The sequence below is a fragment of the Vulpes lagopus genome, chromosome 3, assembly GCF_018345385.1.
Source record: "Vulpes lagopus strain Blue_001 chromosome 3, ASM1834538v1, whole genome shotgun sequence".
Lineage (NCBI taxonomy): Eukaryota > Metazoa > Chordata > Mammalia > Carnivora > Canidae > Vulpes > Vulpes lagopus.
In genome coordinates this window covers 130,456,915-130,470,139 of record NC_054826.1, presented here as the reverse complement: position 1 = coordinate 130,470,139, position 13,225 = coordinate 130,456,915, and the positions used below count along the sequence as shown (strand labels likewise).

At 56.5% G+C, this 13,225-nt stretch overlaps 1 protein-coding gene across 1 annotated transcript; it reads left to right on the top strand.

Moving 5' to 3' along the window:
- The first annotated feature begins 830 nt into the window (after positions 1-830).
- LOC121488227 (chymosin-like) lies at positions 831-12,020 on the top strand. Its single transcript, XM_041750634.1, is given in 10 exon segments — positions 831-892; positions 3,287-3,437; positions 4,266-4,383; positions 5,709-5,764; positions 5,766-5,828; positions 7,811-8,010; positions 9,197-9,310; positions 10,399-10,543; positions 11,047-11,145; positions 11,883-12,020. Coding segments are annotated over 10 exon segments (1,146 nt in total).
- Positions 12,021-13,225: the final 1,205 nt, after the last annotated feature.

Sequence of the window (13,225 nt, the reverse complement as noted above, 5' to 3'; positions counted from 1 at the left end):
AAAGTCCTGCATGTGCGCTCTGAGAAGCTCATCTTAGACGTCTGTGTGGGACTAGGGTGCCCGCTCTTGGCCTCATCTGCTGCCTAAATCTGATCACCACAGTATCTCTTCCTCCCTCCGTGTGTGTGGCACACGTCTGCCTTCCCTCTTCACCCTTGCCAGCAGCCCCATGCAGCAGCTCCTGGGATCCAGCATCTACCCCTCACCTTCCCAACACCCTTCTCACATGGAACCAGGGGACACAGCCTGCACAGTGCAGCGGTCTTGGGCTTGCTAAGGTCTCTTAGCCTGGGGTGACAGATTGAAGGAGCACTCTGCCTTGGGAGTAGACTGACTGCTCCCTGGCATGTGGGGCTGGGCGGACTGAGCTGGAGATCCCTGGACAGGGTAGGCTGCTGGCTTCCTGGGAGTTCAGGCCCAGGGAGGAGAGGCAGCTAAGGTAGGAGGAGGGTCTGCTGCGAAGAGACCTCGTTACAGACCCTAAGGTGGAACATGAGACAGGTTTCTGGTGGTGATCCCACTGCGTTACCTCAAGTAGACATGTCTGGAGGGGAAATCAGGTCAGGGAGGCCTATGTGACATTTCTCAGCCTAAAGATCAAGCACGTGTACCCTTCAGCTTTGAAGTCCTTGCAGTGGTGGACTTTGTGGCCCTTATCACAGCGGGTATTGGGTACTCTGGCTGCTATCTTAATGTGTTTGCGGAGCAGCCCCAAGTCAGGGGGTCATCTCTGCAGCCCGGGCTTCCAGCCAGAGAGAACCCTGTACTCTCTATAAAAAGCTGTGGGGATGAGTACTGGCTCCAGCAGTGGCCAGCCCGCGGTGTCCAGGATGAGGTGTCTCGTGGTGCTACTTGCAGTCCTCGCCCTCTCCCAGGGCAGTGGGGTCACCAGGTGGGTGTCAGGCCCCAGGGGAGGGAAAGGGCATCACTCGCACCTGCTCTGGGTGGGTCTCTCTCCTGGCCTCCCACAGTCACCCCCACGGAATCTTCAGAAGCCATGCATGCTGCAGGTCCCCAGGAAACGCACTCTGTCAATCCTGCCTTTGCATTTGGGACCTTTCCCTCTAAGTGTGCTCCTGCCACTGCAGGGGGGCGGGGGCGGTGAACAAGAACACAGGGTCAGATGGGCAGCCTGGGATATTAAGGGCATGGCTTCTAGAGTCAAACTGCCTGTGGTTTGATCCCCAGCTGCATCACTAACCTGACTATCTGTGCCCTGTTTCCTCTTCCACTGTGAAATTAGGATAACAGAAAGCATCCATCTTACAGGCTAGTCCTGAGGAGTGCACGAGTGGGTGTCTGTAAAATGCTTTGCACAGTGCTTAGCACATGATAAGAGCTATGTATGTGTTTCTCAACCAAAATAAAGTTCTCTGGGTGAGATTCCCAATTTCTACTCCAAAATTAATAACTGATATTTCCTTTTTTCATAATTTTTTAAATGATTTTTTAAAAAAGTAATCTCTATACCCATCATGGGGCTCGAACTCACTACCCAGAGATCAAGAGTCACATCCTCTGCCGACTGACTCAGCCAGGCACCCCGTAACTGATATTTCTGGAGCTGCTTGCTACTAGTTGCCACTAATCCTCCTGGATTAGGTAGACATTATTGTTTGCATTTTCCAGATGAGGAAGCTGTTGTTTAGGGAGGGTCCCTGAGCTGCCCAAGGCCCATGGTTCATGCTGGAGGAGTTAGGTCTTGGTCCCAAGGGGACCTATGCTCTTGCCACAAAATCATGCTATTTCCCGTTCCCAGGCTCGAGCCCTAGTGGCTCCTCAAGCCCTGAGCCTGGAGATACCTGAATCCATCCCTGGGAAGCTGGATCCCTCAAAAGGGACCAGGGTGTCTTTGACCAGTCAGAGCTCCTTACAGTCTTGAAAGTGAAGTTCTGTTGAGTGCCAGGCATTGGGTGCCAGTCTCAGTGCAGGGACTGAGGGCAGCACCAGAGGAGCACGGTTTCCATGGTGATGGGACTTCCTGGCTCTTGGCTGGAAGTGGGCCAGCATCCCTCTGAGGGAGGCTCCCTGGTGCCCTGTGCTGGACACAGCAGCGAGGCGGAGAGGCGGCTACCTCTGTGGGAGTCCCAGGCATCCCACGAGTGGATCCTGAGCTGAGCAGGAGCAGGAGCCAAGCAAGCAGAACACAGAGGGGCCTGGACACGGGGACACAGGAAAGGGTGGCTGTAGGATTGGTTCTGGGAGTCTCCTTCCTTTCTGGCTTGTGTCTTCTATCATCAGAGACAAAGGCTGGCAAATGTCTCAAGGACCTTTTATTTCTGTTGGGTCCTGGCTGAAGTCACACTTGAGGGCTGGGGAAGAAAGGCACCAGAGGAGAGCCCATAAATCACACGCAGGGCTTCTCCATAGGGGACCCGTCTGGGGTGTGAACCCCACAAGAACACCCATGTTCTTTGAGGGTCTTACAGCTGCTGCCATTTGATCGCTCTCCAAGCACGTTCATAGCTGCGGTCTCCACTTGTCCTTCAGTCAGCCCCACGGAGGAGGAGGACCCCGTGGCCCTTGGAACTGGGGGGTCGTGCGGGATTGGCAGCCTACATTCCTTCAACCTACAGAAGGGGGCGCTAGGCGCCAGAGAGGTGAAGCTACAAGCTTGGTCAAAAGCAGGGCTGGAGAGTGGCTGGAAAGGAAGGAGGTTGCCCATTTTGCAGAGGTGAAGCTGGAGCTCAGAGGGCTTTGGGGGGCTACCCAGGGTGCCACAGCCTACAGAGCCGGATCCAGAAAGCCTCCGCTGGTTTCCCTCTCGATTCTCTTCCCTTGATTTGCTTCCACCGTCCAACATCTAAACTCTGTTAGAAGCTCCCGAGGACCAGCACTCTGTCCTGAGACCCTTTGAAGAATTTCCACGCTACCCAGAGAGCCGGTCACAGGGGCCACAAGGAGGGAGCGTTTCCACAGCATGGAGCAGCGTCGGGGGGACGCCACCCCTCTCCAGGCCACGTGCTCCCAGACGGCAGACACCGTACCCCTGTGCCCACACGGTGTCCGGTGTCCGGCCTGCAGGAGGCAGGCTGCAAGGATTCAGAGACCTGAAGGAATGCTATTGTATCTCTCAGACCTCGGAGTTGCAAAACTCATTAGTAGGCTATCAATTAAATTAAATCTCCACCAACTTAATGAAAAGAGAAAGGACTAGGGACTGTCAGAGCGCATTGTGGTTAGTAAGGGGGAGCCCGGAATTGCGGCACTTCTGGGCACTTCTCGGAGGCCGGGCAGCCCTGAGGAGAAGCCCACCAGCATCATGAACTCTTCCCTGTCTCCTCAGGGTCCCTCTGCACAAAGGCAAGTCGCTGAGAAAGGCCCTGAAGGAGCATGGGCTCCTAGAGGACTTCCTGAAGAAACACCCGTATGCCATCAGCAGGAAGTACTCAAATTTAGAGAAGGTGGCCAGCGAGCCCTTGGCCAACTACCTGGACGTAAGTGGCTCTGCTCTCTCTGTGTGAGGGGGACCCCCCGGCCCCTGCCTCTTTCCTCTTCTAGGATTCATGGAGCCCCGTGGGCTGTGGAGGCCACCCCCATGCCCCTCAGGCAGCTCTGCACTGGGCCAGCAGACCCAGCAAAGGCAAGGCTCTGAATGTCACCGCCAGCAGGGTCTGAGCTCAGGTGACCTGCAGACGACGTCCCTGGGGGCACATAATCTGCTCCCCTGTGCACCACATGCCTGGCTTTCCCAGCCCGGGGGACCCATGTCTTAGTCTGGGCTCAGCAGGGATGGGGCACCAGTGCCCATCTGCGGCCACCCAGGACCCGTCAGGGATGTGGCCTCTTCCTCTCTGGAGCCTGTCGCCCCCTCATCTGTCACTCTCGCAGTAGACAGGCAGCCTTGTCTCTCCTGTGCTCCTTCCCTCATCTAGGTCATGCTCACCCCCGCCCCAGCCCTAGTTCTGACATGGGGAGGCATGGTAGGGACAGGTTGGGTCAGGACTTGGGGTCTGTACCTCGCTGGTGCCCCATCTCTGAGTCCCTGCCAGGGGCTGGGGGTGGGGTACCAGTCTTCCTACCAGGAAGGGCTTATGTTTTGATCTAATGTCTGCCTCTGAGGCTGAGACAGCCGTGGTTGTAGTGCTTGTGGGAGGGGCGGGCAAGCGCAGCGGGTCGGAAGCCCCGGGTGGTGGGGTGGGGGGGGGTTGGGAGGACCCTCCCCAGCGATCCTCATTCCCCCCCTTCTCCTTTGCTCCGTGCCAAGCATTGATCCTTATCCCTTTGCTGTCCTTCCCACCCGCCCCACTGCTATCTGTCCCCAGTGTCAGTACTTCGGGAGGATCTCCATCGGGACCCCACCCCAGGAATTCACTGTGGTGTTTGACACTGGCTCCTCCGACCTCTGGGTGCCCTCTGTCTACTGCAAGAGTACTGCTTGCCGTGAGTGAGCTCCCTGGCAGCCCCCAGGCCCGGAGCCCGGGACTCTGCAGCCCGTGTGGTGAGGGGGGAGGTCGAGCTCCCTAGGAGCCTAAGAGTCCGTGAATCTCAGTGATGTCCACAATGACTAAGGAGGCCCGGCACCTTTGGAGAAAGGATGGTAAACGTCCCACGCAGAGATGGGGTCAGGCTTCACGCTTCAAGTGCCAGAAGCCAAAGTCAGATGTGGGTCGCTGGATTCTGGCTGCAGCAGGGGCTCCACTGGGGGCTTTGGACAAGGCGTTGGGTTTGCTGGAAACAGGGAGAGGCTTTGCTTGCATTCTGGCCACCACTCGAGTTGTGGGGTGCTGGGGAGAATGTGGGTACAGGAGAGCTTGCTTTGACATTTCCAGCCTCCTGATTGTGTCCCATCTCCTCACTCACCCCTTCCAACTGCCCACAGATGGAGAAGGGGTGCAAATCAGGTGCTTAATGCATAAAGCACCAGCTAGAAATTAGGAGCACTTAGGCTATTTATTTATTTATTTATTTATTTTATTCATTTGAGAAAGAGAGAGAGTACAAGAGAAAGAACAGAGCACAAGCGAGCAGGGGAGAGGGGACAGAGGGAGAGGGAGAAGCAGACTCCCCACTGAGCAGAGAGCCCGCCGCCTGCCGTGGGGCTGGAGCCCAGGGACTCCAGGTCATGGCCTGAGCCCAAGCAGATGCTCAATCGACTGAGCCACCCAGGCGCCCTGGTATTTACTTATTGAGTCTTTATGAGGAGCCCAGGCAAGCAGCTGACCCTCCTGGGTCTTTGGGTTTCCTTCCTATAAAATGGGACTACGTATGGTATGCCAGCGGGTGCTGGGGGAATAGAGGGCCAGGATCTGTTACTAATGATGAGTCGATGTTCAATACATGTAAATGATTTTATTTGATGCTTATGAATAATTGATTTCTTCAATAATCCTGGGAGATTGGTGCTCTTTTTATCTCCCTTTACCAGAGAAGGAAGCAAAGTTGAGAGAAGAAAAGGCTCTTGCCTAAGGTTACAGAGCTGGTAAGAGTAAAATGTCTATGGAAACCACAGGGACAGCTTGTTTTCTTTCTTGTTTTGTTTGGCAGCTACACAGGTAGCACTGGGTTCAGAGAGGTGGGCTGAGCAGCAAAGAATAATTTTCTTTACTAAACGTGGGGGATCAAGAGAGAATGTGTTGCTTATTTACAGCAGGAAGGGTTGGTATTTAGACCATATTCTTACAAGGCCTAGTGAGGTCTCAGCCCTGGCCGGCACTGTCAGGGGCAAGGAGACTATGGGCCTCGCTAACACTGGGTCTGTGTTTCAGAAAGCCATCACCGCTTCGACCCAGCCAAGTCCTCCACCTTCCAGAACCTGAACGAGCCCCTTGTCCATCCAGTACGGCACGGGCAGCATGCAGGGCTTTCTGGGCCTTGATACCGTCACTGTGAGTGGGGCTTTGGGCCAGCCGGCGCTCACCCTTCCTTCCCCACTAGCTGCTCTGGGCCACCCAGACACGCAGGCTCTGGCCAGCTGCTCCCCAGCTGGGGCTGAGAAGCCCTTTGGGTCCTGTCCCTCCCTGACTGGGGGGCCTGGTGGGTAGGGATGCTGGGAGGGATCTCATCCACCCTCTTCTCCTCCCTCCTCTCCCCATGCCAGCCATCACAGTCCCCCCGAGAGGCTTCTCTGTGCCCAGTTTCCATCTTCCCCATCCTTTGTCATCTGTCCTTGCCATGGTCCGTTCAGAATCCCGAGCCCGCGCCAGCACCGAACGCTTTGGTGTCATATGTGTGACCTCATTGTAAATTAGTTCTCAGGGAGGTAGTTTTCCCCATTGTGCAGATGAGGAAATTGAAGATCCCAGGAGTTGGTAACTTCCCCAAAGTCCCCAAGTTACACAGCGGTGCTGGGCGCTCTGTGACAGACCTATGCTTCCGACTCTCTGAGCAATGCTCTTGGCTTGACCTCACTCCTTCGCCCCAGATGGGCCATCGAGTGGCATCTTTCATGTCAGGGAGCGTCTGTGGCCCCTGAGCAAGGCTTCCTCTCCCTTCTGCCGCTCTGTGGCTTCTAAAGTAGTCAACACAGGGACAGGCACATAGTCAGTGCTCAGTACACATGAGCTTTCTGCTTTCCTTCCTCAGCCATTATCTTAAGAGCCAAGCAGCATCCCCTGGTGCTTATCACCTCTATCTTCCTTGAGTTCTTCCTGGGTCTGGCTGAAGGCTCTTTTGCTTTGAGCCCAAAGGGACACAGCTCTTCTCGACTGACAGCCCTCTCCTCAGCCTCTTCCGTTGGCAAAGCAGGTGCCCACCCACCTCAGGCCTCCCCAGGGGTCAGCACCAGACCGTGGAGGTCCCAGACCACTGGCTGAGGTGGCCCAGCAGACAGGGCCTGGGAAGGCGAATCCCCTGCCTGAGCCATGGTGCACTGGGTGGCCCTCATTTGCCCACCTTGGGCAGGGGATGGGGGAGAGAGCCATGGGGGTCTGGCCCCCCTTAGCGGGCCCACACGGCAATGAGGCCAAGTCGGGGCATGGGAGGAGGGGAAAGGTTGACGGGGGTGGGGGAGAGTGAGCAAGGGGTCAGAAGCCCGAGATGAGGGGTGAGAAGCAGGATCAGAAGGTGAGGGCGCTCTAGGACACTGGTGGGGGGTGGGGTGGGAGGCTGTGGAGGGTCGTAGCAAGGGGTGACGTGACTGGACGCCCATTTTCAAAGATCACTTTGGCTGCCTGTGTGGGGGACGGTTTGGTTATAAGGGGCCAGGTGGAAGCAGGCTCAGAATGGCCTGGTGGGCACATCGGCCTTCCCAGGCCGAGGGCAGATTAACAGGAGATGTGGAGGCAGCACTTCCTTAGCATCATGCCATTAACGTCCAACGGCCAAACATTTAGTAAGTGCTCGATACAGGTTCCGCATTAGTGAAACAGAGGCCAACACTGCTGTCAGATGCAGGTGCTATTATTTCATTTAACAGGTGAGGAGATTGAGGCTCAGAGAGGTGCTCGTTCAGGGTCACACAGGCAGCACAGGACAGAGCAAGGACACATAGCCAGGGCTCTTAGATGCAAAGTGCGTGTATGTTCTTTCTGTCCGCGGTGCTGCCCACAGCTCTTTGCTGGCCAAGGGCTCCCGTGCCACTGCCGAGGGGGCCGCAGGCTGGCAGGGGGCCTCAGAGCATCCCTCACCCCACCCCGTTCTTTGGGCTCACCCACCAACTTCTGTACCTTGAGCACTGCTGTCTTCACCCTTCCCTGGGTCCTCTCAAAACTGGACTCAAAACCACAGAGCAGGGCTGGGAAACAAGGGTTTTCTCTCTTGAGCTCCCCAGGGGCTGGGCCCCAGGGGCTGACCCGGATACTGGCCTGCCCCGGGATCTTCCTGCCTCTGGCCCAAGGAGGTCACTCTGCTTCTCTTGCGTCCCTTGCAGGTCTCCAGCATCGTGGACCCCCAGCAGACTGTGGGCCTGAGCACTCAGGAGCCTGGCAGCGTCTTTACCTACTCTGAGTTCGATGGCATCCTGGGGCTGGCCTACCCCTCTCTCGCCTCCCCGTACTCAGTGCCTGTGTTTGACAACATGATGCAGAATCACCTGGTGGCCCAAGACCTGTTCTCTGTGTATTTGTCCAGGTAGGAGCTATCCCCAGCCAGGGCAGACTTCCACGGCCTGGAAAGGTCTGAGGGATATCAGCCCCTTTGGGACATTGCAACTCAAGCCTGCTGGCCAGAACCCAAGCAAACCTCTCCTTGTTTCCAGGCAGACCCAACTTTTTTTTTTTTTTTTTTTAAAGATTTTATTTATTTATTTGAGAGAGAGAGAAAAAGAGAGAGATCATAAACAGAGGAGAAGGGTAGAGGGAGAAGCAGCCTCCCCACTGAGCAGAGAGCCTGACACGGGGCTCCATCCCAGCACCCTGGGATCATGACCTGAGCTGAAGGCAGACGCTTAACCGACTGAGCCTCCCAGGGTTCCAGACCCAATGCCTTGTCCAAAGCCCCCAGCGGAGCCCCTGCTGCAGCCAGAATCCAGCGACCCACATCTGACTTTGACTTCTGGCACTTGAAGCGTGAAGCCTGACTCCATCTCTGCGTGGGGACGTTTACCATCTTTTCTCCCAAGGGGCTGGGCCTCCTTAGTCATTGTGGACATCACTGAGATTCACAGACTCTTAGGCTCCGAAGGAGTCGGACCTCCCCACTCACCACACGGGAAACAGGCCCGGGGGAGACATCACCCTGAACTGGTGCCTAAGTCACACCTGGAGCCCAGAGCTCCCTTCCCTTTCCTCTTTTTTTTTTCCCTCCCCTCTCCTCCTGCCCCGTGATGGTGTAGCTCAGCTGAACAGAGGGGCAGGTGCAGGATAGAGAGAAGCGTGCTGCCCTCAGGGGAAGGAGGGTGCTGGGGAACCGAGGTCAGGGGAACCCAGGCAAGGGGGCACTTGGTACACTCATGCGTTCATTCCCAAAGTGTTGGTGGGGGTGACTGTGCAGGTGCTGCGCCAGGAGACGGGGCTTCGTCAGCAAACAAGGCAGACTGGGAGTCCACTGTCTAGCAGGCGAGGCAGACGACACGCAATTACACAATTATGCTTAGGGATGAGGGCAGGTCGGGGCTCAGGGAAGGCTTGGCGGTGACAGGGGAGCCCAGTCTAACGGGGGTGGGCGTGCTGGGTGGCGGGGGAAGCTTCGCTGAGGCTCGGGGTGGCGATCCAGGTGAGGCAGGGAGGACAGCGTGTGCTAGGCCCGCGGGTGCGACAGGGCAGCCTCGCCAAGCCGGGGGGTCAGAATGCTGCAACACGCCTTTCCTTGGTTTCAGGAATGGCCAGGGGAGCATGCTGACGCTGGGAGCCATCGACCCGACCTACTACACAGGTGCCCTGCACTGGGTGCCTGTGACCGTGGAGGAGTACTGGCAGTTCACCGTGGACAGGTGAGTGCGCTGCAGCCGCCTCCGGGTGGGGGGCTGCGAGGGCCCGGGATCAGCCCGTGAGCCTGGGAGCTCATGAGCCTGTCACATCAACTCAGAGTTAGACACTTCCAAGGCCAGTGACCTTTGTCAGTGAGGACGCTGACACTGGGACGTTTCCTGCTGCTCTGCTAATAGGAGCCCGGTACTGACCAGGCCCTACTGCCTGAAGGCATTGTGATGACTGATATCTGGGCTGTTCTCGTTCATTCCTCACTGAAACCCTAGGGGGTGGGTGCCACACTAGTATCCTCACTTTATAATTTACTAACATCAAGTCTGAACCTCGTGACCATCGAGGAAGTCAAGGAAAGAGTTGCTAGCATACCCGTCTTATGTCTGAGAAGCCCGAGTCCGGGCAGGTTGGTGACTCGCCCAAGACCTGCAGCAAGTGAATGGCAGGGAGAGGACTTGAAGCCAGATCTTTAGGCAACTAGGGCCAATCAGTGCCAATATCTGGAGACCATGTAATTCTGTTTCTATTTTCTGTGGGTTTTGCTGATTCTTGTTTACATTATCATATCTCGGTCTGTACTTGGTTTTCTCTGTATCCAAAATTGTATTTGAAAAATTGTTTGTAAGTACTCATTTCACCCCTTAGTGCACACAACTTTGCTGGGTTTTAAAAAAAGATTTATTTATTTATTTGAGGAGTGAGCTGGGGGAGGGGCAGGGTCTCTTAAACAGACTCCTTGCCCAGCACGGAGCCCAACTCAGGGCTCGATCCCAAGATCACAACCCGAGCTGAAACCAAGAGTCAGATGTTTAAATGGCCTGTGCCACCACCCAAGTACCCATGACTTTGCTGTTCTATTGAAGTTTCTGTCCCATGGAAGGTGGGACAGCCTTGATTTAGCCACTGACTTGTAAGTAAATGGTTTTAGGTCTTTTCTCTGAGCTCAGCAAGTTTTGGGGACTCTAGGAAGGAGCCCAAGGGAAAGGTCCAGCCTTTTCTCCCTGCCTGAGGATCCTGGCGGGGGAGGATGGGGGGGCCAGGGAGGGCAGGCTGCATGCTGGACGCACTGTGAAGCTGTCCTGTTTCCACTCTGCAGTGTTACTGTCAATGGCGTGGTGGTGGCCTGTGATGGTGGCTGTCAGGCCATCCTGGACACAGGCACCTCCATGCTGGTTGGGCCCAACAGCGACATCCTCAACATCCAGTCAGCCATTGGAGCCACACAGGACCAATATGGGATGGTGAGGCCTGGCCCATTTCCCTGGAGGGGCTGAGATTTCTCAGGAGGCCTTCACAGTGGTCTTCTAGCTTGGCACATCATTGCTGTCAGAGCTCTCGTGTCTCATGCAGAGGCCGAGGTCTGGCCTCCCGTCCCCCAGGAGGATCGTGCATCCCTGACTCTGCTATACCCCCTTACTCCTCCTCTACCCACGGGTCTCCTTGCCTCCTCCCTGACAGCTAAGTGCTCCAGGGTCCTGGGGAGGTCTGGCTGAGCCTGGAGAAAACTCGGAGGCCCATCCTCCTTTATCTCAAGCTGGGGTGTGTTCCTGCACTGGCTGACAGCAGGTCCCTCTCAGTGTAACTCTTCTGAGGCCTGGGGGTCTCCCTAGAGTCCTCTGAGTGGGCAGGCCCTCCCACCCCTTGGCTCCAGTGCAGAGGAAGGGGTCCTGGGTTGGCCCTTCTCTGGCCTCACCCAGCCCCATCAGATCCACCGTCCATCTAAGATGACCTCCTTCTGGTCTAGTTTGACATCAACTGCGGGAACCTGGGCAGCATGCCTTCGGTGGTCTTTGAGATCCACGGCAGAAAGTACCCACTGCCCCCGTCTGCCTACACCAGCCAGGTAGGAGTTCTCAGGAGAAGAAGCCTGGGTCCACCTAGCACCCCTCCACTCTCCTGGCACGTCAGCCAGTTGTAAAGTGGCGGGGCCCCAAGGGAAAATGGAGGAAGTGCATTCATCCCCTTCTGAGTGGGCCTCCCTCACGGCCGATATAGCTCCATCCTGGGAGAAGCGGGGCAGAATGAAAGTAGAGAGCCCCGCAGCCTGAGGGAGGGTTGGGTTGGCAGGACCACAGCCCGCTCCCTGTGGGAACTGCATCCACCGCTCCAGCTTCTAAGCCCAATGGCCTGCAGCATGCAGCATTGTCTAGGATTTTTGTAGGTAGCCTGGGCTTCGGGACCCGGCCCTTAGCCCTCCTCACCCACTGGCCTCAGCTTTGACCCAGCCCTGAGTACACACAAGGGGCAAGGCCTCAGGCCCCTGGGCCTGGTCTGGCTGGTCATCAGGGCAGTAGGTGCTGAGTGGAAGGGGGGTGCTAGAGAGGACAAGTGAGGAGGAGTGGGGTGAGGGGACCCCACTGAGTAACCTTGCATGAAGTCACTTGATTTTCTGAGTATCAATTTCTTCATCTTTTGAGTGGGATGAATCTGATCCTTGTCTGCTTCCCTCGGAAGGTGATTTCAAGGATGAAAGAAAATACGAGCTGAGAGAGGGACTGTGGGGTGTGGTAGGGGGAGGCCTACCGTCAGACACGGTGACCTGCCTCAGGCTTAGCTGCATCTCTGCCTCGCCTTTCCCAGGATATGGGCTTCTGCTCCAGTGGCTTCCAGGGTGAAGGCGATTCCCAGCTGTGGATCCTGGGGGATGTCTTCATCCGGGAGTATTACAGCGTCTTTGACAGAGTTAACAACCGCCTGGGGCTGGCCAAGGCCATCTGATGGCACTGCTGACCATGGACCACGCATGCATATCCCAAACACGCATGTGTGCGTGCACAAACACACACACGTGTGCACTTATAGATCAGGTTTTCAGGCACACGGTTCAATAAATACCATATCTCTGCAAAGTGTGGCTTCTGTGGGGCCAAAGCCCTGCGCCGTTATGAGGGTGGGGACTGACTGTACCGCGGCTCTGACCGCAGCGGGGCTACGGGGCTGGGAAACGTTGGTGGGTGGAGACTTTTGCAAGGGAATTGGTCACTTCAAGCTTAGGTCAGGTAAAAGCGAGACTTGCCTTTCTGGTCTCCCACTCGAGATCTTTCTCGGGGAAAGGGTGCAGTAGGAGAGACCTTGGCAGGTTGAGGCTTGTACCTGGGGAGCAAGGCATTGGGGTGTGGGGCTGGGAAGAGAATGTTGGCCCAGGGAGAGGAAAGCTCTAGGTCTATTAAGGAAAGAGCTTCGGGGCATTTTGGAGAACACAGTGGAATGGGCAGGAGGCATCTGGGAAGGCCTAAGGGTCCTGAGGCTGCCATTAACCTTGTGGAAGAACCACAGCTGAGAGCTCCGTCCTCAATCCTAGATGCCCCGAACCTGAGTCCCGGCACATGGAGAGTGGCTCCACCGCTGGGTAGATCCGCCTTCAAGGGCTCTCAGAGGCTGTGACTCAGAGCAGCAACCAGGGCTCAGTGAGGACTCCTAGCTCTCAGGGGGAATCCTTAGCGCTGGGCTGGGTGGGGGGGGACCCCTTAGAGCTCAACGGGGACCCCTAGTGCTCAGGGGGGACCCCTAGCTCTCACTGAGGACCTCTATTGCCCAGCCACGACTCTCTAGTGCTCAATGAGGGAAGGACCCCCTAGGGCTCAATGAAGACCCCTAGGGCTCAGCGAGGACCTTAGTGCTCAGGGTGGACCCTATAGCTCTCAGTGAAGACCCCTAGTGCTCAGGGGGACCCCTAGTCCTCAGTAGAGACCCCTAGGGCTCAGGGGGACCCCTAGCGCTCAAGGGGACTTCTAGGGCTCAGGGAGGACTCCTAAGTCCACCGCTGTCAGTGGACAGACCACTCCTGCCCCCAGGTCCCTGCAGTTCTTTCCGAAGGGGAGAGGCCACATGGGGAATGCAGACCAGAGAGTTAGAACAGAGGGGGCCAGGTGGATTTCAGAGGTTGTCCCAGGTATGCTACCTTGAGGCCCCATGGGGGTCAA